This window comes from Lepus europaeus, chromosome 7, assembly GCF_033115175.1.
Source record: "Lepus europaeus isolate LE1 chromosome 7, mLepTim1.pri, whole genome shotgun sequence".
Taxonomy (NCBI): domain Eukaryota; kingdom Metazoa; phylum Chordata; class Mammalia; order Lagomorpha; family Leporidae; genus Lepus; species Lepus europaeus.
In genome coordinates this window covers 56108270-56132826 of record NC_084833.1, presented here as the reverse complement: position 1 = coordinate 56132826, position 24557 = coordinate 56108270, and the positions used below count along the sequence as shown (strand labels likewise).

Below are 24557 nucleotides of genomic sequence, written 5' to 3'. Positions count from 1 at the left end.
TTTTAAGATTTATTTGTTTGAAAGGCAGAGTTATAGAGAGGCAGAGGCAGAGAGAGAGAAAATGAGATTTTCTATCTACTGGTTCACTCCCTAGATGGCTCAATGGCCAGAGCTGTGCCAATCCAAAGCTAGGAGCCAGGAGCTTCTTCTGGGTATCCCACGCGGGTACAGGGGCCCAAGCACTTGGACCATCTTCTACTGCTTTCCCAGGCCATAGCAGAGAGCTGGATCAGAACTGGAGCAGCTGGGACTCAAACTAGTGCCCAGATGGGATGTTAGCACTGCAGGTAGCAGCTTTACCTGCTATGCCACAGCACCGGCCCCAAAACAGTGTTCTTGTGTATAAAGATTTGAATGGCAACCACTCAGATTATCTAATTTGACACTGTGAAGCATGCACTATGGATTATAAAACTAAGCTAGGTGTGGTTCACTAATTTTTCCAAGGACATTTGGCCAGAAATGGAGAGAGGAAGGGACAGTAGTGATGGAGAACCCAAGGACCACAAGGCCTTGTTGTCAGAAGATCCTCGGAGAAAAACACTGATGCAATTAGGCTGCATATGGGCCGCCTCCCCAACACACAAACAGTCAGACAAACACACAGAGGGGCAGATTTCACTTTATTGTTACATTGGTCTCTCAAATATACCTAAGACAGCCAGAAACACTGAGCGAATAAAGTGCCAATGCAGAACAGTCTGGCAACAGGAGGAGGAATCCAGTTCATCTCCTCCACGTCCCCAGCCTGGAAAGATATTTCTATTACACAAGAGTGAGGGCAGCTGACACACCAGGCAATCCATTCTACAGACACTAAGGAATAGAAAATCATACCAGGTAGGGTCTGTGCAGGCCAAGGAAATAGAAAAGTCAGAAAACATTCATTCCTCAAACGAGTCAGACATAGAAATGCCAAACAATAAAAATAATATTTTGTAAATTTCCTGTACTTGAGATGGTCATCTAATATACAGCGAAATAGGTCTGGTACTTCTGCTACTGCCCACGTTCAGAACTGTGACCCAGGTAGAGACTCTTTCTCCCACGTCCTCAGTTAGAGGCACCAGAATTTTCTAGGACTCTGGGAAGAACTCACCTCACCTTCTTCCTTGCCAGCCCCCCCGAAAGTAGACCTGCTGTTCTTCATGAATATCAAGGAGATACAGGCTATCAGAAAACTTAATTATGCAGCATTTAAAGAAGGTTAATGAAAGTGTAAGACTTCTCAAAATTATTTTTATACTTTTTTTAACAGTCAAAAAGTTTATTTCATGGAAGACAGAGAAGATGTGGAATTACAAAGTCTACAGAAAACCATAAATATTTTGGTGTCTTTAGAATTTTTAGGTGCCTCTATGAAGCCTGGAGTTTAAAACACAATTATTTTGTTAGAGAATTCAAATGATTTAATTGCACTGAGTGAGATTATGATGTCCTAAACTCATTTAACCTAAACTGTTCCTATTCCCAAGCTGGAAAATCACTGAATGATTTTCAGAGGCTAGAAGGATCACTAAAAGGCCATTTGAGCATCCCTCTGAGGTCATATCCTCTTGAACTCAAATGGCCAAAGTCAGTTGCATCATTTTAGAACCTGAAAGTTTTTGGCCTCACTTGGTTCATAGGGAATCCAAATAAGGAAAAACCAGGAGAAGCCTGCAATATGCCTCACACTTGTGGCCAAGAGTCAAGGCTCTGAGTGGTACTTTCAGGTAGGGAATTAAGGGATGAAGTCTTTCAGGCCAAAGTGATAGTGTTACAGGTAGGGGAGGAGTGTGGAACAGCCTCAGCAGAAAGGTGCAAATCCCCCTAGGTAAGAGAATAGGTTGTAGCTGGAGGGGTGCAAAAGGCTAGTAACCTTAGGATTACCCTTGATGAGCTTCAGATGTGGCCTCCCTACTGTGGCTATGCTTGGGTTTCCATCCAGCTTCCTTTGTAGAGGATGATGGAAAGGGAGCCAAGGGAATGACCGACCTAGTGACAACTGAATGCAGTATGGCTGCCTAGTTGTTTACATAAGGCTCATCGAATCCTAAGTCCTTAGGAAGCTCCTTTGAGGCCAAAAACATTCAGAGTTCCAAAGAGTTGTTTGGTAGGCAGAGTAGCTGAATGTCAAACAAGATAGTTGGTGGTACTTGACAAAATTCAAAGTAGGATCCATTAAACACTCTGAGAACAGCTATAAACTAAAGGTGAACTCAGGAATCTCTTACTAGCATATTCATAGCTGGCTGTTTTTCTGATTTATGCAAGCACTTCTGAACTGAAGCAGAGATTCTATTACAGGTACTGTGTGCCTAAACTGATCCCCTAGCAAAAAAGTTTCAAAAAACCATTGTGATTTCCCCAACTCTTTGAGAAGGGCCAGGAAACTGGGCAGTTATAAAAGGTCACCCTTAACACTGCTAGCTCCTGCCCTGCTTCCTTGGATTTGGGCAGAGCTCAAGAGTTTTCCAACCTCCCAGTCCCCTGCCTAGAAGTTTCACTCCCTACCTCCATCCCAGAAAAGCTTTCCCAGCTGGGCACCCCCAGCCCATTCATTCTATCTGGCACTCCTAGTCTGGCCCTAATCTGAGTTTTTTCATCTCCTTTACTACCAATGTTCCCAGCTAGATGCATCCTTGACAGACAAATAAAAGGTGAGGCAGAGGTACTGTCTGGATCTTGGGGCAATCACAACAATGCTCAGATTATTACTGAATTTTTCAATTCCTTCTTTGTGGATCTCTGTGGGTCCTCTCCTCTAAGGACAGATCCTCTTATTCCTCTTTGTACCCTCAGGTTTTAGGGATGAAGAAAAGAGCCTAAACATTTGGGGCAATAAATTTTTAGTGAACTTGGCACACAGGAGGGAAGGCCATTCAGGAAGGATGTTATCCTCCTAGTATCTACCTCCAAAGCATATTCTTCCCCTAACCTGCCTTTTATCACACTCTTGCCTCTTTGCCCTCCTATTAAGGCCTGAAGATGAATGAGGCAACATAGGAACCTTAACTGGGCAGTCAGGTCTGAGTTCTAGCTCCTTCTGCCACTGACTTAATATATAAGCTTGGACAATTCATTTGCTTCTATGGGCCTTTAAATGGAAGAGCTGGGATAGATGATCTTTCAGATCCATTCATACTTGAGAAATCAATGAATTAATTAGAAGACATTTAAATTCCAAGATGTAGATATCAGGTACCTCTTTGAAACAGCTAAAAGGAGGTAAAGGTCAGTTCCTGTTTATTATACATTTAGCTACAGGAAAAGAACCAGGTGTATCTATGGAGAAATAGAACCACGTAACTCCCTATATTTGACTAATAAAAGCAAACTCCTGAAAGAAGCAGAGAAATAGGCCACAAGAAAGACCTGGCAGTGTCAAAAAGGGTCTATAAATTAAGTGATCCAAGGAGTAAAAAACAATGGCTATAACCAGACAAGTTCTCTAAGCACAGACTATAGTCTAGAGAGGTCTGGGTGGGAAGGAGCCCCTGGGGCTTCTATGAGAGAGAATCACTTGGTCCACAGAAGCTTGCTACTGCATTTGGTTCAAACCTAGTTTTCTCAATCTGTCAACCTGGTATGTGTGCACATGTGCAGATACACTGCAGGCTGCAGTTATGCTTCTGAAGTGCTGAAATGAGAAAGAAATATCAGAAGAAATTATATCAAATTTTAAAAAGTTAGGTTGAAGGTAAGTAAAAAAAATGTGGTTTAAAAGCTACTCATTTTCCCCATCATTCATTTGGGTGGTGCAACTGTTACTCATTCTGAAATGTGGGCTACAGAATTTTGAGGGACGGTGAACTCTGTGGGTGGGGAGGGACTTGTGGTATGATTGAAAGTCAGTGGCAGGATATAATCTCATATCCTGTCTGAGAACCTCCACCTCCCCCAGCTCATGACAATGCATTTGACTTGACCTGACCCATTTGGGTACTTACTTGTCTTCATTCAAAGAAACTGTCTCCACAAAAGGGATTTCTTCCTTGTCTGTCTTTCCCATGATCAGCCGATGCTTATCCAAGTTTATGACACACTGAAAACAAAGAAGAATCACTAATCTCTGTCAATGACCTCACTACAGGTCGCCATTTAAGACAACCCCACTGCAGAAAAGAAGGAAGGTGGAATCAATCCTACCTTCAGGGACCGGAGAGTTTGGAGACCAAGGGACAAGTTTTTCTCATTGTCCTCTAATGAAAACAAAAAAACAAAATTAAGATATCACTGTTGGGATGATTTCATCCATCCATCCACCTGTCTGTTCCAATAAACACCTGTTGAGCAACTGTTTTATTAAAGTAATTTTCCCACAGTTAAAAGGTGATTGAGTCAGGATTCAAACTCAGAGTTTGTACACTAAAACCAAGAACTTACAGTAGTCTAGAAAGCATAAGGAGGTGTAGGAGATTGTGTGTATTTATGGCAAAGGAGGAAGATCTTGCCCTTTGCTACTAACTAGTTCATGGAAAGCTCTCAGAGGACATTGTCATCTGAACACAAAAATGTTTTCTTGCTCCTTGAATTTTTTTATCTGAGTTTCACACTCCTTTTTCTGATTGATTCTCAGCAGGTCCTGAATGAAGCTCAAGGTCCATCTAGTACTTTGGAGGGCAAAATGGGAACAAGGTCTATAATACAGGAACATGGGAACCAGGGATTTTGAAGAAGTCAATATTTACAGGCAAGAGATCTCATGAGGGTTTTGTGGAAATAGAGGGGAGGTTTACATTAGGGTACACAGGACCAGTCTCCAATTCTACTCACCAACCACAGCTGCTGGGCAGTCGAGGCGCAGAGAGCCCAGTGTGATCACCAGGTGCTCAATCTGGCCCACTACTTTGAGATGCCGGGGTAGAGAAAGCTTTTCTCCTTCATGCTTATGAGAGCGGACATGTTCCTTGAGTCTGCACCAGAGAGGAAGATATCAGAATTCCCTTCACAGAGGTTTAGAGTAGAGTCTGGCACTGCCTAACCACAGTTACAATTCTCTAGAGAATTTTTTGTGTGTGGTTAATTTATCAGAAAAGGACTAGCTAGTCTACAAATTTCTATACTTTGTCCTAAACTATCATCAGGGACATAAAAAGGCTAAACATTCCTTTCCTGTTCTCAAAATGTTTACATCACTACCTGCATTGGTGAAGGAGGGAACCATCACATTCAGAGAATCTTCCTCTGTATCATAACATTCCCTACCTATGTGTGAGGCAGTTTAGTTAACATGTCATTTTACCCATCTGTGGGTAATAGATATCAGAGCAGGCAAGTTAATCCTAACTTTAGAAGATTCTTAATGTCTAATTTCCTCTTTGTCATTTCACTCTCAATCTATTCTCATCAGTTTGTCTTAGGCTATGAGGTTAAAGAGGGTCAAGCACTTTTTTGGTAAGTGCATTGATATTGGTAACAGCAAGGAATATCATGGGAAAAGTCCTCATTAATTTGTGCAGAGGAGGAAGGAAAGGCACAGCACCAGGGCTTTACACAGTTATGTAAAGCTGATTGGAATAGCTAGCACTGAGCTATTATGGGTTGGTGGATAAATACTTAATTACGGATTTTCTGTGCCAATACTTCTGTTTTCCTTCATTTCCTCTCTTCTGGTGTTATAGCCTATCCAAAAGAAAAAAAATAATTGCAGTTTTACAGACAGTTATTAATTCCTCTGGAATCATGGCAGTCAGCTGCCTAATTATGCACCAGGGCATTATTAGTCTTTCTGGAACCATCATGTTGCACTATTTCTCATAAAGAAGCTCAGGATTCTTCCCACAAGAGCTCTGGATTCTAGGCTCCCTCCTTCCCTACCCTAAATAGCAATATACAAAACTCACAGGGCCAATTTCAGAGAGTCACAGTGGTGATGAGGGGTGAGGACAGGGCAGACACAAGAAGGAATAATCACATGGCCGGGGTCACCAGCTATAGAAATAAAGCCCTGCATAAGCTCTTCCTAAGAACACGTCTTGAATGTCTGGAATACAGCCACCAAATCTACATTAGTGATTGCTTCATTACAGAGATCTGGGTTGGGAGATGGTTTGTTGTACTTAGGACTAGAGAAATGGAAAATGATATTGGGTTGATTCCACTGATTGTAGGACAGTCCTCAGAGCTCATTTGCTACTTTGGAGGGAACAGTAGGGAGAAAGAAAGAACAGTATGGGGCCGGCGCTGTGGCGCAGTGGGTTAACGTCCTGGCCTGAAGCGCCAGCATCCCATATGGGTGCCGGTTCTACACCCAGCAGCTCCACTTCCTGTCCAGCTCTCTGCTATGGCCCAGGAAAGCAGTAGAAGATGGCTCAAGTCCTTGGGCCCCTGCACCTGTGTGAGACACCTGGAAGAAGCTCCTGGCTCCTGGCTTCAGATTGGCACAGCTCTGGCCATTGCGGCCATCTGCGGAGTGAACCATCAGATGGAAGACCTCTCTCTCTCTCTCTCTCTCTCTCTCTCTCTCTCTCTGCCTCTCTTCTCTCTGTGTAACTCTTTCAAATAAATAAATAAATCATTTTAAAAAAAAAGAAAGAAAGAACAGTAGAGGTTGAGTTAAAAGGAGGTAAGGCAGAAATTGGCTTTCTCTGACTAAACCAGAACCCAATTCCAACTGCTAGAGAACTGAAGACAATGTACCAGATGTCTGTTTCAAACCCAGTCCCTAGAAAGGGCAACAGTAGGATTTGATTACACAGGTTCTTCACAAAAAAGAAAGGTACTAAATAACTAATGGTTAATCACCTCTAAGATGGGCCAGGTCCAGCAGCAACAGCAGTTCCATTCTCAGTTATGATCTGTTCCTTGGGGACAGAAGTATGTCCTCTAGAAGGATCCTGAATAAGCTAAGGCCAACTACATTCCTGTTTTTACTTATATGGGGGTCCACTAATAGGACAGCTTCTTAAGGGCACACAATGAGCCAGATGTTTCAAATACTCTCATTTAAGAACCCAAAGGACTTTCCTCAAAACTTAGCAAGTGGGAGTTACAGAAAAGCCCAGGGCTTCCCTGGATCATTGATTTCTCCCAGCTTACTGACAATCCACCACTCTTCCCCTCTACAAAGGACTGTTTCTTTTTCTTTTTCTTTTCTTTCTTTCTTTTTTTTTTTTTTTTTTTTGAGGAGGCAATTTTTTTTTAAGATTTTTTTTTTTTTTGACAGGCAGAGTGGACAGTGAGAGAGAGAGAGAGAGAAAGGTTTTCCTTTTGCCGTTGGTTCACCCTCCAATGGCCGCCGCGGCTGGCGCGCTGCGGCCTGTGCACCGCGCTGATCCGATGGCAGGAGCCAGGTGCTTATCCTGGTCTCCCATGGGGTGCAGGACCCAAGTACTTGGGCCATCCTCCACTGCACTCCCTGGCCACAGCAGAGAGCTGTCCTGGAAGAGGGGCAACCGGGACAGAATCCGGTGCCCCGACCGGGACTAGAACCCGGTGTGCTGGCGCCACTAGGCAGAGGATTAGCCTATTGAGCCATGGCACCGGCCTTTTTTTAAGATTTTAATTATTTATTTGACAAGTAGATTTACAGACCGAGAGAGAGAGAGAGAGAGAGAGAGAGAGAGAGAAAGAGAAAGGTCTTCCACTCCCCAAATGGCCGCAACGGCCGGAGCTGCACCAATCCAAAGCCAGGAGCTGGGTGCTTCCCCCTGGCCTCCCACGTGAGTGCAGGGGCCCAAGGACTTGAGCCATCCTCCACTGCCTTCCCAGGCTACAGCAGAGAGCTGGATTGGAAGAGGAGCACCTGGGACTAGAACCAGCGCTCATATGGGATGCCAGCACCTGCAGGTGGAAGATTAACCTACTGCGCCATGGCGCCGGCCCCAGGACTGTTTCTATCTGCAATCTGAGCTCTCCAAATTTCTCTTTGAGCAGCCATTTAGACCCTTAAAGACTGTCTCTAACATCAAAATAGACTCAAGCAAAGAGTGTATTCACATCTGACTTCCATGCAGCACAAGGGCTACTTACCCCAATCTGTCCACACAGGCTGAGGAGATGAGATTATACTGACAGCCGGTGTCAACCAAGGCTTTCACATCCTTTCCAGCACACTGTGGAGAGGAAATGTACTGTTCAGCAGGAGCCAGAGAAGCAAATGGGATGGGAGATGTAGGGAGTAGGCAGCAGATGTCATATGAAAGGCAGGGCTGGTGCACATTCTCCCCAATTATGGGTTAGAATTGTCCTATCTTTAACCACTGCTAAGTCTGTCTTTAGTTGGATCTTTTTCCTGTTGAATCCAGGACTGACAGGAGATCTCAAAGGACTTCGAGTATTTAATTCTATACATTATCCAGAAGCTCTTACTTCAAAAATTTTTAATCAATACCCCTTTGAAAATCAGATGAAAGCTTTGGTCCTTCTTCCCATAAAGATGCACATCGTACACAACATTGCATATATTTTAAAGTTCATTTATGAATTCCATGATAAGACCCATACTCCATAAAGCCTGGAGGAGGGGCTCCACTACTGGGATTCTAAAGGGCTATAAATCCTATTTTCCAGAAAGCCCTGGAGAAGTTGTTTTCAGAATATTACCTGGCAAGAGACCAAAATCATATCCTCCTCCTCAGACTTCTTTAGGCCCTCAGACTTGGCTTGGTTGAGTTTGTTGGTCTTGGAGGCCCAGGGGATACGACCGCTCCGGAGCTTAGACAGGTTGGTTTCCATGAGGCGCCTCTGCAGAATGTTATGAGGTTGCTTGAGGAACACAAAGCAGAGGTGTCTTAGTGACAGACCACTTCACCTTTCTCCAACTGTTTCCAGGTGTCACAGAAATAATGAAGGAGACTCACATAACTGAGCTTTATCTTTACTTACTTATCCTTCCTGCAAGTAGGGACTTTATTGCTATTGTCACAGCAAGGTACTAAAAACCAAATTGTAGTAGGCCACCCTGAATTAATAAAAGAGCAAAAACACTGGAAAATGTGGATAGGGCCAGTGAATATGGCTCAAGAGAACTGAGGGATCTTTGTGATTTGGACTAACTTCAGCCTGGTACCTTCTTTCTAGTTTTAGTTTGGAATAAATGATCTCTGTATCTTCATAGGTGACTCTAAGTCAGTGTCTTACAGAAAGGCTAGCTCATTCTCATAGGCTGAAGAAAGCTACCTAGATTGCTAGTCAGAAACTCTGCTTGCTTCTGTTTTAAATCTCATTCCCTCACAGTTCAATTTTTTAACCTGGTCTGCTGATGCTTTGATGGCCTGGCTCTCCTACGGGCTGAGTCATATATGGGGTAGGGGGGTGAGAAGACAAAATTCACACCTGCTTAGCAAGCTCTTCAGCAGACACTTTGGAACCTGGCAGAACCCACAGGAATCATCCTCACTGACATCATTTAGACTCAAACTCTTGTCCTATCTTGTCATTCCTTTAATGGACCAAAAAGTGGGAGTATAGAAGAGGCTGACACTGACCAAGAAGCAGGGGACTTGATTAGACTTTATATGTGTGCCAGCATACCTAATCCTAGGAAGCAGAATGAGGAATGTAAATTCAAGTCTGTCCTTTGATAGAGAGTCCCTAGGGAAGATATTCATGGTCTGCTATTCCTACTTAAAGTGGCCTCCAGAAAGATAAAGATACTGAAAAGAAGCCACTTCACTTGAGAACTTTCGGTTCACACGCACTTTATGCCCTCATTATGGTAACATTTAAAACCTCTCAAAGTGTAGTTTAGTACCAAGTTTCTAACTAACATGGAATTCTGGTTCTAGGGGGGAGGGAGTCACTCTTGGAAGCGCTGAGCCTAGAATCTTCTGGGGACGAGGGTAGCACTAGAGATCCTCATTATCTTCTACCTTACAGATTTCTAAGGAGGAATGAAGTCAGAGCTATGACTCACTGTAATGTAACCCTGGTGAGGTGAAGAAACGGATTCCCAAAATACACTGATTCTTGGCAGAGCAGTTTCTAAATTATTATCCTTGGGAAAAAGGAAGGGCACTTACAAAGAAAATGAGAGCTTCTAGCTTGATAAGAGATTAGTGGAAGTGCTGACTATCAGATTTTGTGATGCAACACTGGGAGAATGCTTTGCTTCTCAAAAGAAACAGAAATTCTTCATTCTAATCTCTTTCACTAATAAACCTGCATTCCCAGCTCAAGCCATATTAAAGCAGAGCTTTTGTTTCTGTGAGGTCTGTTCTTGGCAGGACCAACCCAAATAAATTGTATTTGTAGAACTGAAGATTGGAAGAGGCTTCAAAGCCCATCTAGTCAAGTTCTCTTACCTAAAGCTTGTGGTGCTCATTCCACATTGGTCTTGTTGGTTCCTCTCAGTTTTACAGAGGAGTCTAATTATCAATGAACAGATGAGAAAAATGAGGAAAGCTCTCAAAACATTCTCCTTGAAGTTGTCCTCTTCCCTTTCTCCTGGATCACTCCTCCACAGGCTATGAAACATACTCAAAGTTCCCAGATACTGGGAAGAACCTCCCTCCCCCAAACCTCAGATCCTGCCTCAACTCTACATCCCCCTTTAATCATACCCCAGTCTGGGATGGTCTTTTAAAAATCTAAACCACTATGTATTGTTTTCTGATACCCTATATTTTCTTCATGAGATCACTTTTGATCCCACAACACCAATAATGATCTCCTAATTTTCAAATCTAGTAGATACTTTTCAGTATTAATTTTACTTTTCTAGTGCTTTTGGTCCTGCTAACTGTTCCCTTACTGGTTCTTTTCTTGTCTTAAAGATTTATTTATTTATTTGAAACTCAGAGTTACAAAGAGAGAAGGAGAGATACAGAGAGAAAGAGATCTTCCATCCACTGGTTCACTCCCCAGATGACTGCAACAGCCAGGGCTGGGCCAGACTGAAGCCAGCAGCTTCATCTTGGTCTCTCTTGTGGGTGGCAGGGAGCTGGATTGGAAGTGGAGCAGTCGGAACATGAACCAGCACCCAGTGTTGCAGGTAGCAGCTTAACCTGCTATACCACAAGCTGGCCCCAGTTCTCTTCTTTAGTGACCAAATAAGAGTCAAACAGCACCATGTGAAATACTCAAATATCAATTAAGTCTATAAAATTAAAAGTGAAGGCCTCCCCCAAACCCCTCAATCTCTTTTCAGTCCCACTCCCTGCAAATTATGACCTTCAAGTTCAGAGGTCTATCTTTCCAAAATTAGTAAGACATTTATAAACATATATAAAATAGAATCAAATTATAATATTGTGCTGAAATTTCTCATTTTGGTTTAATGAATTAAACATATGTTTCTACGTCAATACACGATTCTGATTTTCACAACTAAGACATATTCATAGTATAGTTGAGAAAAAGAAAACAGAAAATTCACAGCCAGGAACCCATATGAACCTCAATTATGTTTCCTTTGGGTCATTTTATTATATTTACATATTTTAAGTGACAATGTAGCTGCACATTTATTTCTGCTCCCAACTAAATTCTATAAAAATGACAGTAAAGGAGTAAAAAGGCCTAAACTCATAAGAACAAAGATAACAGTAAAGAATATAAGAAAAAATGGTAGGTATTGCCAAAATTCTGGAATCTAAACAGTAGGTAGAAAAGCAGTAACTCAGCAAAACTTGACAGTTTAAGTGAGTTGCACCATTTTACTTCCCAGAATGCTTAGTTGGCAAGAATCTACCAGTTGCTTGTTAAAACCCTTATTCTCTTCATCTATGTGGGAAGATTCCTAAACTATATTTTCTAGCTTTCTTTGTAGTTATGCTCGTCCATATGAGTGGATTCTAGAGATAAGGAGGTGAGGAGTGTTATATACTCCTCCCATGCCTGGCCCATGAAAATCTTCTATGCATACTCCTCCATATTCTTTTCCTTTTTTTTTTTTTTAAGATTTAGTTATTTATTTGAAAGTCAGAATTACAGAGAGAGGGAGAGAAAAAGAGGTAGAGAAAGAGAGAGAGGTCTTCCATCCACCAGTTCACTCCCCAAATGACTGCAATGGCCAGAGCTGGGCCAGGTTGAAGCCAGGAACCAGGAGCTTCTTCTGGGTCTCCCACATGGGTGCAGGGGCCCAAGCACTTGGGCCATCCTCCATTGCTTTCCCAGGTGCATTAGCAGGGAGCTGGATCAGAAGCAGAGCATCAGGGACCCAAACCAGTACCCGTCTGGGATGCTGGTGATGTAAGTGGAGGCTTAACCTGCTACACCACAATGCTGGCCTCTCTTTTCCTCTTCTGATTGGCTGGACTGGAAATGAATCTTGGGGTACCCTTCTTAGAGGCCACATGTTGAAGATGAATGTGCCATAGACACCCTGAGTACCTAAATAACTATAAGGAACAGAGCTATCTTTTAAGATTTTTTATTTATTTATTTGACTGGTAGAGTTACAGATAGTGAGAGGGAGAGATAGAAAGAAAGGTCACCCATCTGCTGGTTCACTCCCCAAATGGCCATAATGGCTGGACCTGGGCCAGTCCAGAGCCAGGAGCCAGCAGCTTCTTTCAGGTCTCCCACATGAGTCAGAGGCCCAAGTACTTGAGCCATCTTCCACTGCTTTCCCAGGCCATAGCAGAGAGCTGGATCAGAAGAGAAGCAGCCAGGACTAGAACCAGTCAGTGCCTGTATGGGATGCCGGCGCCACAGGTGGAGGATTAATCTGTGCCACAGCACTGGCCTCAGGGAACAGGGCTATCTTTCAGACTTTCCCACTCATCCTATTCTTTAATAAAAGATGTAAAACAGTTTATTATGTTTGAGCTATTAGTAATTAGAAGTATTGGAACCTCTACTGAGAAAGGGTGCAATGTGATTTGAAAACAGATTAATTTGAAGTTTTCCTAAGACTCCCGCTTGACCTAGATAACTGGAAAAAATGCCAAAGTTTATTCTTTTATGTAAGACTAGATCAAAAGACTGATTAGTCTGGGTCAGTGCTGTGACTCACTTGGCTAATCCTCTGCCTGTGGCGCTGGCACCCTGGGTTCTAGTCCCGGTTGGGGTGCCGGGTACTAGTCCCAGTTGTTTCTCTTCCAGTCCAGCTCTCTGCTGTGGCCTGGGAGGGCAGTGGAGGATGGCCCAAGTGCTTGGGTCCCTGTACCCGCATGGGAGACCGGGAGGAAGCACCCAGCTCCTGGCTTTGGATTGGCACAGCGGTGTCCATTAGGGGAGTGAACCAACAGAAGGAAGACCTTTCTCTCTGTCTCTCTATAATTCTCTCTCTGTCTCTCTCTCTCACTGTCTAACTCTGCCTGTCAAAAAAAAAAAAAAAAGACTGATTAGTCAATAGTTTGGCTAGGTTTTCAGATTTCTACAACAGCTAAATGTCAGTGTGGGTGCCACACCAAGCCAGAACTGAAGGACATGAGTTTAAAGATGAAAAGGGCCTAAGTGGACCCTGCATAATTAGGGAAAAAAAATCCACATCAAAATTTCTCATCACTGAAAAATTTGGAAGTATCAGGGATGACAAAGATTCCAAAAGCTTCTGAAGAAAAAAAAAATAATCCAAATGCAGAGGATCATGAACCAGAATGGCTATGGATACTCAATAGTAACAATGGAAGTTTAAAAGACAGTGGAATGATGCCTTCAAAAATCTGACAGTCTACAATTTCTAAACCTAGCCAAACCATCAGTCAAAACTCAAAAGAGTTATTTCTCATGCATCCTCAAGAAGTGACTGAAAGACATGCTCTAGTACAGTGAGGAAAATAAACAGAGAAAAGTACGGAACCCAAGAAATAAAGCAAAGGAAATTCCAAGAATGGTGCCGAAGGAAAAATCCAGGATACAAGTTGTCCACCTTAAGAGCAACCAGTTCAAAATGATATGAGAGGATCCTAGGTTTCTGGAAGGTAGTGTGCTCCGAAAAAAAATGTGGACTTGCTAGACCATCTGTAGTTTTATGGTACTTGAAGGGGCTGGGGCCAGAGCTCTGGTGTAGCAGGGTATGGGAAATGAAGCAATCATAGTACATTTGACTCAGTGTGAATACAATGAACATACTAAAATAATCTAAGTAATAAATGTTAATTGATCCAAAATAGTTATTTAACAGAATAACAGTATAATAGGAAGGGGATATGATAAGTAAGTCAAAGAGAAATCCTTATCCTTTATAATAGGAAAATCAATAGATAATGGTAAAATCAATAAATAAAAAATACCACTATCTCCTTTATATAGAGATCTCTCTCTTACTCAAGCAATAGTTCAAACATTTCTTAAGTTTTAAATTATATAATTTTTTTCAGTCAAAATCAAAGTTCAAAAATAGACCTCATTAGTATGAAAGGGTTCTGCCACAAGAAAAGCCAATTAACAGAGGTTATTTTTCTCACATAACAAGAAATCTGAAGATACACAGCAGCTGATAATTAACTCAGCAACTTAGAAACTATAGGTCTCCTATCTCTGAAATTCTCTTCACATGCCTTTATGGTCATAAGGTGGGTGCCTGAGCTCCAGACATTACATCCACATTCAAGAAATAAGGTAGAAGAAAGGGATTCTTCTAGTGCCATCTGTCCCTTTTATCAGGGAAGCAATGGATTTCTCAGAAGTTTCTTAGCAGCTTTTTGCCTGTATTTTCTTGGTTAAAATTCACACAGCCACTGCTACCTACAAGGGATATTGGGAGAGAATTTAGTTTTTCTAATCTCCATAGAGGAGTCAGGCAGATAGGAAAGGGCTGAGAATGAATGGATTTAGCCAACTAACAAGGTTGGCCAGATCATGCAAAAAGTAAGGCATGAATATACACACATGCCAACAATTAATTTAGGCATGTATAATGCCAGATTACCCTATAACCAGCTTGGCACCAACTTCCTTATATCTGCCCTATTTTCTGTATTTTAAAATAGCACACCCTCTACAGACATCTGAGCTTGTGGTATAAACATTCCTTGATTTAGCTATTTAACTACTAATGGACTTAGAGATTGTTCCCACATGGTTGCCATTAGAAACAATACTATAATGAACTCTACATTAATTTTTCCTTAAACTCCTCCACTGGCCTCTAAAACCACCTTTCTCTTTATTCTGTCTTTTTCAAGGGTTTCTTAAATGTCAGTATTCCTCATTGCTCTGTCTTTGGTCCTTTCCTCACTCTACATAGCCTCTTAAAGACAATTTTATCAGTTCTCAGTGCACAAATTACTACCTTTGTAATAATGGCTCAGACCTCACTCATGAGTTTTAAACACATACATCCACGGTCTTTTTGAACTTCTCTACCTAGACACTTCACAGGCACTTCAAACTTGTCCCACTGATCTTTCCCATAAAACTTATATTTTCTCTTAGTCCCTATCTCAGTGAGTGAAAAATTCTGCTTCCCTAAGCCCTCATTATTTCCTTCTTTGTTTCTACAGTTACTGCTAAATCCAATCAATCTCCTAAAATATTACTTTCATGTTCTCCTTCCCCTATAGAGGTTCACTTGCCAACTGCATAAAACAAAACTACTCAACTTGGCATTCAAAATCTTTCAGTAACAACACTCATCATCTTTACCAACCTCATCTTTTTAATTCCTCCAAGAAAGTTTCCTACTTTCAGTAAATTGCCATTTGTCACATGTTACCTTGGATAAATCACTTCTCTCTCTAAGCATTACTTTTCTCTAAGCCTCACTTTCTTCATCAGTAATAAAACAGTTTGAGCTCCAAAGTCCTTTTAGCACTCTGGGTTACATACTTTCTAGCAACCTTGGTAAGTGGCACCACCAACACTCAGTGATTCTTTTCTCTTCCTAACCTCTCATATAAAGTACTGTTGTTGCTTCTTCCAAAGTGTATCTGTAATCAATCTACTTCTCACCTTCACTACCTCCAATCTAACCTAAGCCATTTTCATTTCTTATCGGTACTGTAACAGCCTCCTAGCTTGTTTTCTGCCTTTTCTTTTATGCTTCTCTAATTCACTCTCTGCACAGCAACCAGAGTTCGCTTTTAAAACCGTAAGTCAGATAATAACACTCCCTTACTTACAACTCTTTGATGGCTTTACACTGTTCAAACAAAATTCAAACTTCTTATCAAAATCTATGGGGATCTGAACCATTCGGGCCCTGCTTCTCTCCAGCTTCCAAATACATACATTTATTTATTCTGCTGCATTCACACTTCCTTGCTCAAAAGCCCTTTCCTACTCCAAGGCCTTTGTAGCTGCTGTCCCCTCTGCCTAAAATGTTCTTAACACTTCAAATAGCACCTTTTTATCTTTTAGGTTTCAGCTCAAGTGACACTTCCTCAGAGATATCTTCACTGGCCATACACTGGCCACTTCTTTAGTCACTAATATATCCCACTATTTCTTTCATCATAATTATACACCAAGAATTATTTTGCTTATTTATTTTGTAACAACACATACACAAGTGCCGACTCCACAAGGGCAGGAATCTTGACTGTCTTGATCACAGTGACATCCCCAGGTCTTGACACAGTACTGCATGAATAAATCTCTCCTTTATTTTTTCAAAGAGCCTTTCCTGATTAACATCATCTAATTCTTTCTTTCAGAATCTCTTCATAGTAGCATTTTAAGAAATCTGTCCATTCCTTGACTTTTGCTTTGTAAATCTACTCAAGTAGTTTTTATTGATGTTGACAGAAATCCTGGCTTTCTAAGTGCTATCCTGGTATTATTCAAGATATCCAAGCACTAGTTATCTAGATGGATACTGCAGATACTCTGTAGCCTTCTGAACATATTTCTCAAGTAATCCTGATATGGATTCTGCATTATGCTAAAACTCAACCTACGCAGTCCCTGGTTCTCTGCTGTTTCTGAAATGTGACTGCTAGAGGCATCTAAGTCCTAACAAGGTAAGTTCAAATGTACTTCCTCCATCACCATCAGGAGCTTCTGAAGAAAACAGGTACTGTGGGCAGTTCTGTATTCTGGTTGGAAACAGATGATGTTCCTCAGTCTGGAACCCTAAACATCTCTCTTAATTAAAGATTTATCCATTTATTTAAAAGTCAGAGTTACACACAGAGAGAAAGAGAGGCAGAGAGAGAGAGAGAGAGAGAGAGAGAGGTCCTCTATCCACCAGTCCACTCCCCAGTTGACGGCAACAGCTGGAGCTGCGCCAATCTGAAGCCAGGAACCAGGAGCTTCTTCCGGGTCTCCCACGGTGGTGCAGGGGCCCAAGGATCTGGGCCATCCTCCACTGCCCTCCCAGGCCACAGCAGAGAGCCAGATCAGAAGTGGATCAGATGGGTGTCGAACCGGCGCCCATATGGGATGCTGGCACTGCAGGCAGTGGCTTTACCCACTATGCCACAGCGCCGGCCCCTACATCTCTCTCAATTTAAAGATTTATTTATTTTGAAAGTCAGAGTTACAGAGAGAGAGAGAGAGAGAGAGAGAGAACACCATCTGCTGGTTCATTCCCCAGACTGCTGCAATGGCCAGTGCTGGGCCAGGCCAAAACCAGTCACTTCATCCAGGTATGCCATGTGGGTGGTAGGAGCCCAATTACTTGGGCCATCTCCTGCTGCTTTTCCCAGATCATTAGCAGGGAGTTAGACCAGAAGTGGAGCAGCATCCAGGACTCAAACTGGCACCAAATGGGATACTGGTGTCACAGGCTTTACATACTATGCCACAACACTGGCCCCTAAACACCTATTCTAACCAGTTGTAGAGTGGAAAGAAAACTGAGATGTGAGTTACAAACTATACTAAGGGATGCCACAGATTCATGATGTGAACAACAGCTTCTAATGTCACTTTGTTACTTCATTATTCATGCCACAATCAACAGACAGAAACTGTCTAGCTTTCTTTCTATGGATTTCTGTGGTCCACAGAATGGACTACACTGGTAAACAGGAAATGATAGAGGTCTGCTTTCTTTGTAGCATTTATTCCCAGAAGAAAAATCCAAGGTCTCTAGTTAGCTAGAATCACAATTAGAGCTACTTAGGACAGGGGCCGACAAATGTTTCCTACCTGCCAAATCCAGCCTGCTGCTTGTTTTTATAGCTTTACTGGAACATGACCAACCCTGCTCATCGACTGTCATTGTCTGCTCTTGCTTTACAATAGCAGAGTTGAGTAGTGGAAGAAGGGACTGTTCAGCCTGCAAAGCCAAAATACTACCTAGTTGTTTACAGGAAAAGTATGCCAAGTCTTGACTCAGAGTAGTGTTTAAAAGCATATGCTTTGGGGCTGGTGCTGTGGCAAAGCGAGTTAAGCTGCCACTTGCATCACCGGCATCCCATAGGGGCGTCGGTATGAGTCCTGGCTGCTCCACTTCCTATCCAACTCCTTGCTGATGTGCCCAAGTACTTGGGCCCCTGCACTCATGTGGGAGACCCAGAAGAAGCTCCTGGTTCCTAGCTTTGGATCGCCCCAGCTCCAGCTGTTGCAGCCATTTGGAGAGTGAGCCAGCAGATGGAAGATCTCTGTCTTTCCCTCTCTCTTGCTGTAACTCTGCCTTTCAAATAAATAAATCTTTTTTTTAAAAAAAGCATATAGTTTCAAGTCAGACAGAGCTGAGTTTGAGTGAGCTAGTAAGTATTTCAGTGCTCACTGAGATGTCCCATTCAAAGCATATAACAGCATATCACATATGGAGTAAGTACTCAACTGTTAATAAGTATATACATGTATATACATGCATTTTAAATTCCCATGCACAGCCTAAAATTGAAGCTAGATACCATTATTTTTCCTAAAAGGACCCCAAATCATCCTATTCTATTTTAGTCCTTAGACACTGTAGCTAAACATGAATTCCTGATATACATGTCTCTATCTCTGACCCTGGAAATCTAAAGGGCACTAATGTTTGTACCTTCTCTTCTTAGCTTACTAACTGAATATATAACACACGACCCATTCTACACCATGGGAACACAGGTTGTCCTTGGGTTTGTAGCTGTTTAAAAACAGATGGGAACCTATCGAAGGCAGGCTGTCACACTGCCCCGGCCTTCTGTGTTCTGTTTCTCTGCCTTTACCACACGACCTAACAAACATGTTATTTCTAAGCAGACAGCCTTATTCCTGATTATTATCTACTTTGTGGATTGGTCTGAGATGGTGGTTTGTCACCCTTCCATGGAGACTGAAGTTATGTTAAAAAGGATTCACACATGGATTGAGGAATTGGGCCAGAAAGACAAAATTCTTCTTACTCCGAGCTTCTACAGAGCACACCCTGAGGCAGCCTACCCTACATGGCATCTTACACTCAGCTGGCTCACGGGGAGAGATCATGATGTAATCATTCACTGGTCTCCATCCCCATTGTCACATCTAATCACTTCTTCCACTGAACTCTCAAGCACTTATTGACAGTAACATGTGGCAACTAGGAAGGCTGCCTGGTGGTGGTACTTATCTACTCAAGGAAACTGTCTATTCAAGAGCTACATTTGAATAACTAATAGAGATTTCAAACCTACCTTGTTCAAAAATAAAACTCCTGATTCTTATTCTCTCTCCAGCTCCAATCTGCTCCCTCTGTAGTCTTCACCATTCCAGTAAATGATAACTCTAATCTTCCAATAGTTAGGTCAAAACTCTTGAGGTCATGCTTGACTATTTTTTATTTTAGACTTTTCATTCAAGCCATCAAATAACTTTGTCAGCTTTGACTTCAAAATATACCCAGAACTTGATCTTTTCTTGTCCCACTCACAGCTATCACACTGCTCTCAGCACCATCATCTCTCATCTGGATTACTGTACAACAGCCTCCTATTCAGTCTTTCTCTACAAGTCTAATCCACACAATAGCCTGAGTAATACTTTTCTAAAGTGAGTAATGTCACAACACCGCTCTGTTCACAATCTTCCACTGGTTTCCAATGGATCTCAAATTGAAAGCCAGATGCCTGAACAGAGGCCTATAAATCCCTACGTAGTCTGGGCCCCCGTATGTCTCTGATGTTATTTTCAGTGACCCTGTCCCTTTGCTCTAGCCATACTGGCCTTCTACTGTTCTTTAAGCAGGTCAAGTACATTGATACCTCAGGCCTTTCTATTTGCTTTTCCTTCCGCCCAGAACACTCTAAGCCCAGTATATTTTGCTCCCTCATTTCCTTCAGTGACTCCTCAAAGGTAATCTCATCTGAGAAGCCTTCCCAGACTACTCTGTTCAAACAGCAAGGTTCCACCCCGCCCCAGCCACTGCCCTCCCTATTCCCTTTACCCTGATTTATTTTCTCCATAGCACTGATTATTACTTGATATATTATATATTTACTTGCTTTTATTTTTCTACCTTTTCCTCTCACAAGACTACAAGTTCCGTGAAAGCAGGTATGGTTTACTATTGTATCTCCAGTGCTTAGACTAGTATCTGATATCTAGCAGATGCTCTATAAATATCTGTGTAACAAATTAATCTGTCCTATCCTTCCTGATAACCTATAAATTCCTTATGGAAATTATGTAAGTTCATCCTTGTGGTCCTAGCACCTGGTCCTTGCTGTATGTCTTGAACAGAGCAAGCGTTCAGAAAATGTTTGCTGTAACTAGGATGCAATCACGGCTTTGGAACTCTTCACTTTGTGCCAGATTCTGGTATTTTATGATCTTCTTCTAAGGTTTCAAAGTTCTCCAGCCCAAGACTTGGAGTATTATGGCTGTCTTGTGGCATAATAGTTCATCTATAGGGGACCTATAATGGACAAGGCTGCTCTAATTGACAGAGATTCTGAACAAGTATTTGATTGTCAGTTTGCTTCACTGTATTCTTCCATCCTTCTCTCAGCCAGGCCTTCATTCCTATTCTAGTCAGTTTTGCTAAAGCATTTGGTTATAAAGCAGAACCAATCATAGGTAGTCAAGAAAAATACTCTCTACTGCCAAAGCAATAAGGGTTCTGATGCATATAGGTCAGTAATAACATCATACAGCAAAGACAGCCTACAATCACATGACAAGACTTTTTAAAAACCGAAAAGTTCTTAGTGCAATGAGCAGAATTTTTATAAGCTTGGTAACTAAAACAACAGAAATTACAACAAGAGGCCGGCGCCGTGGCTCAACAGGCTAATCCTCTGCTTGAGGCGCCGGCACACCGGGTTCTAGTCCCGGTCGCGGCACCGATCCTGTCCCGGTTGCCCCTCTTCCAGGCCAGCTCTCTGCTGTGGCCCAGGAGTGCAGTGGAGGATGGCCCAAGTGCTTGGGCCCTGCACCCCATGGGAGACCAGGAGAAGCACCTGGCTCCTGCCTTTGGATCAGCCCAGTGCGCCGGCCGCGGCGGCCATTGGAGGGTGAACCAATGGCAAAGGAAGACCTTTCTCTCTGTCTCTCTCTCCCTCACTGTCCACTCTGTCAAAAAAAAAAAAAAAATTACAACAAGAAAAAGTCCAAGGATGGAGATATTTTTCTCCAGCTTCATCATGTTTAACAAAATAATAAATCAAATACAATATTACTCATATCTCTGGTTAAGTTCTTAATCTTATAGAATAAACATAAATATAAGATGAAAGGATAAACACAGTAAGAAAGACAGATATACAAAATAAGGTTAATTTCTACACCAAACTGTGCAGTCAACTACACACACGGGAATAGGGCAAAAGTGCTTTACAATGGCCAAGAGAACATGACGACCTTTGATTGCTTACCAGTGCTCCCTGACCATCTAAAAAGGACTGATGGGCTGGCATCAAGCAGGGAACATTATAGAAACAGAACGGTATGAGGCAGTTGATTCAGAAAACCCAACAGTATAATTCAAATACAGGTTACTAGTATGAGGAAAAAACAACCCAGGGCTTCATATTGGCTCAGCCCCCAGGAGTCAATTAAAAGTAACTTATTCTCCCCCCATCCCCTCTCTTTTCTTGTCACCCTTCTATTGAGACTGTACTATAAACTATTTGGAGTTATTTACTCAATTTTAGCATCCTCTAAATTTCCCTTCTAGTGAGACAAAATGGATTCAACACTATTCTATCATACCAGATGGATTTACAAAGTGAAGTGCTAAGAATGTACTTCCAAGGTCATTTCTAAGATTGCACTGAGGCTGCAACATCAGCTGTAAGAGAGCTTAAACCATACTACGTCACCCCAGCATTCATACTTCTCCCAGCCCTACCTCCGTCTGCCTTGGTTTCTGTGACCTGTTCTGGCTCTTTTGTGTAACTACTTGCACATTAAAGGTGTGAGAACAGTGAGAGAGGGAAATCAACTCCATGCCAGTGAGGTGCAGAAAGTGCAAACCATGGTTCAGCCTTTCACAATCAACTACTGTGTGTCACTCTCGTGGTGATACCCCACATCTGGAAGATGTTTCCTTTCTGAAGACTGCTCCTGTGCTCCATGCTATCAGAGCCTGCTGGCTCAACTGAGACAGAAGGGGATCAGAAAAGCAGATGGAATTCTCACACAGCATAAACTCCCCTGAAGTATCTAAGCAGAAGGATGGAGAAGTAGCTCTTCAGGGCCAGGGAACACCCCAACAACCCAGGACAACCAAATGCCCCTATCTTAAATCTAGCATGAAAAAAGTTCACATTTTATTTATTCTCCTAATACTTCCCTCTTTACTGATTCCTGAGGCCCCGGGAAATAGGATTATTTTGGACAGAAGGGAAGACTTGATCTGATTTTCCAAATGACTTCGGACTGCTTTAAAGTGAGAGAAAAGAAAGTCATCTCTTTTGTAGGAATACATTTCAATTACTCATCACTGTGGGTTAGCATGAATCAGATCTACTATACTATGACTTATGCAGAAAAAATTAATTTTTTAAAATCATAATAAGATAACTGGAGTAGTTATCTCCTCCACATGTGTAAGTAATGTCAGAGAGGGGAAATCTGATATTGGTATCTATGCCATTGGAACTATCAAAAAAAAAAAATGGACATCCTGATGACAGGATGGCAATTTCAGTGAACCATATCCAAAATCAAACATTCCAAAAGCTCTAAATAAAAAATACTAGAAAAACTGTGCAGAACATTTATTTCAATTGTAAAAGACATGTTATTAATGTTTCATATATTGCTGCCCAGATGAATAAAGTGACTGTGAAATTCAGGAAAACAATCAAAGCACAAGGAAACTCCAGATCTAACTACAATGCTGGACTTCAATTTGGCCCAGCTCCACTTCAGCGACTAGAATGACGAGAGTCGGACACAGGTCTTTATTCTGGTAGCCCTTGGGCATCTCTCCCCATTCCATAGCAGAGGACAGTATGGTCTTCGAATCCAGGCCCTCCAAGTCCTGGGTTCCTCCTAATTAAAGCTAAGAACCATTCTGATAGAAAAAACAAGACTGCACCAGCCCCGGTGCCAACGCCAACTCCTAGCTGGTCAGGCAGACGGAGTAGCCCGACTTCCTCCCCTCTCCCTGCTCCTTGCGGGTGGGGCTGGAGAGAAGAGGATGATGAAGAGGTGTTTGGAAGTCAGGAAACCTCCTCAACCGTCCTTTCCCTTCTCCTCGCTTAGAATGGAAGGTCAAGGGCAGACAGACCAAAACCAGACAGACTTTGCGTAGGGAGACAACAGACCCCACAAACACGCACTCATCTGGGGGTGAAACCTCCCTTTCCACTTCTCTCCCGTGCTCAGACGCCCATAACGAGTCGCCTCTGTCTGGGTGAGGGGAGCTGCCTCTGTCTGCTGTGAGGAACCCAATTAGGCGCTAAGAATAAATCGGAAGAAGGAGAGCCGAGGGCAAGAGGGCAGGGGAAGGTCTCCTTTCCGACCCGAGCGAGACAGGCAGGGCAGAGGCGGTGCGGGAGCTAGGGTAAGCCAAGAAAACCACGACGAGATCCGAGGGAGACCCAAGCAGGGGGTGCGGGACGCAGAGCAGCCGTGGCCGGGCGACAGAGGGGCGGCGGGCAGCGGCGGGCCGGGCCGCTGACTCAGTGATAGCCGCAAGGCTCGGACCCGGGAGGCCGCACGGCGCGCGGCGGCCGGCAGCAGCGGGGGTCCGAGGCGGGCGCGGCCGCGGGGGCTCACCGTGTCCTTCGACGAGCCCAGCTTCTTCAGGCCGTCCAGCGGCAGCAGGTCGGCCGAGTCCTTGTGGATGAACTGCACCGCCTGCTTCATCCGGCGCTGCTGTCGCAGCGGCGCCGCCTCCCGCATGTCGGTCTCCTTGCGGCCGCCCTCGGTGAGGAGCCCTGAGTAAAACATCACTGAGGCGCCGCGGCCCCGGGGCCCCGGCGCGCTCGGGTCCCCGCGCCCTCGGCCTCGAGCTCCTCTTCCAGCGCCGCGAGAGCCGCGCGCCGCGCCTTTTGTAGCCGAGCGTGACGTCACGGGGAGCAGCCAGTGCGCGCGCCGGAGGGGCGGAGCCGGCACAGCGCCCCCGCCCGGCGCCCCGCCCCGCCCGGAGTCCCTGGTCCGCTTGTCGGGTCTCGAGCCGGCCCGCCCCGGAGCCAACGAGCTAGGAGCGGACGGCTCCGGCTGCCTGAGGTGCTAAGCGCCACCCAACCGCCCCTTTCCGGGTGGGTGCCCCGCATCACCTGAACGGGGTCAGCTGTGGAACCCAAGGTGCGAGCAGCCTCTCCCACGCTAGCCGCCGCCCCGGGGTCCCCCGCTCACCTGTCCACACTGTGGCCGACCCGGGGACCACGGACAGCTGGGCCATGCCGGCGCCCCGCCGCGCGCGCCGCGGCTCT

The 24557-nt window shown here is 43.6% G+C and overlaps 1 protein-coding gene across 1 annotated transcript; it reads right to left on the bottom strand.

Moving 5' to 3' along the window:
• Positions 1-606: 606 nt before the first annotated feature.
• NRIP3 (nuclear receptor interacting protein 3) lies at positions 607-24133 on the bottom strand. Its single transcript, XM_062196535.1, has 7 exons — positions 23899-24133; positions 8530-8691; positions 7957-8039; positions 4759-4898; positions 4132-4184; positions 3933-4027; positions 607-3622 (listed from the first exon to the last, which is right to left on the bottom strand). The coding sequence occupies exons 1-7, from the start codon at positions 24070-24072 to the stop codon at positions 3607-3609; spliced, it is 723 nt and encodes a 240-aa protein (XP_062052519.1). The 5' UTR covers positions 24073-24133; the 3' UTR covers positions 607-3606.
• Between the last annotated feature and the right edge of the window lie 424 nt (positions 24134-24557).

What these genes read in the sequence shown, in the direction of transcription:
- NRIP3 (XM_062196535.1), bottom strand. Translation starts at nt 24,072, where the DNA reads ATGTTTTACTCAGGGCTCCTCACCGAGGGCGGCCGCAAGGAGACCGAC. An exon ending in GCCTGTGTGGACAGATTGGG is followed by an intron (nt 4,899 to 7,956) that starts GTAAGTAGCCCT and finishes TCTCTGGTGCAG; the next exon opens with ACTCAAGGAACATGTCCGCT. An exon ending in CTGCCCAGCAGCTGTGGTTG is followed by an intron (nt 4,185 to 4,758) that starts GTGAGTAGAATT and finishes TGTTTTCATTAG; the next exon opens with AGGACAATGAGAAAAACTTG.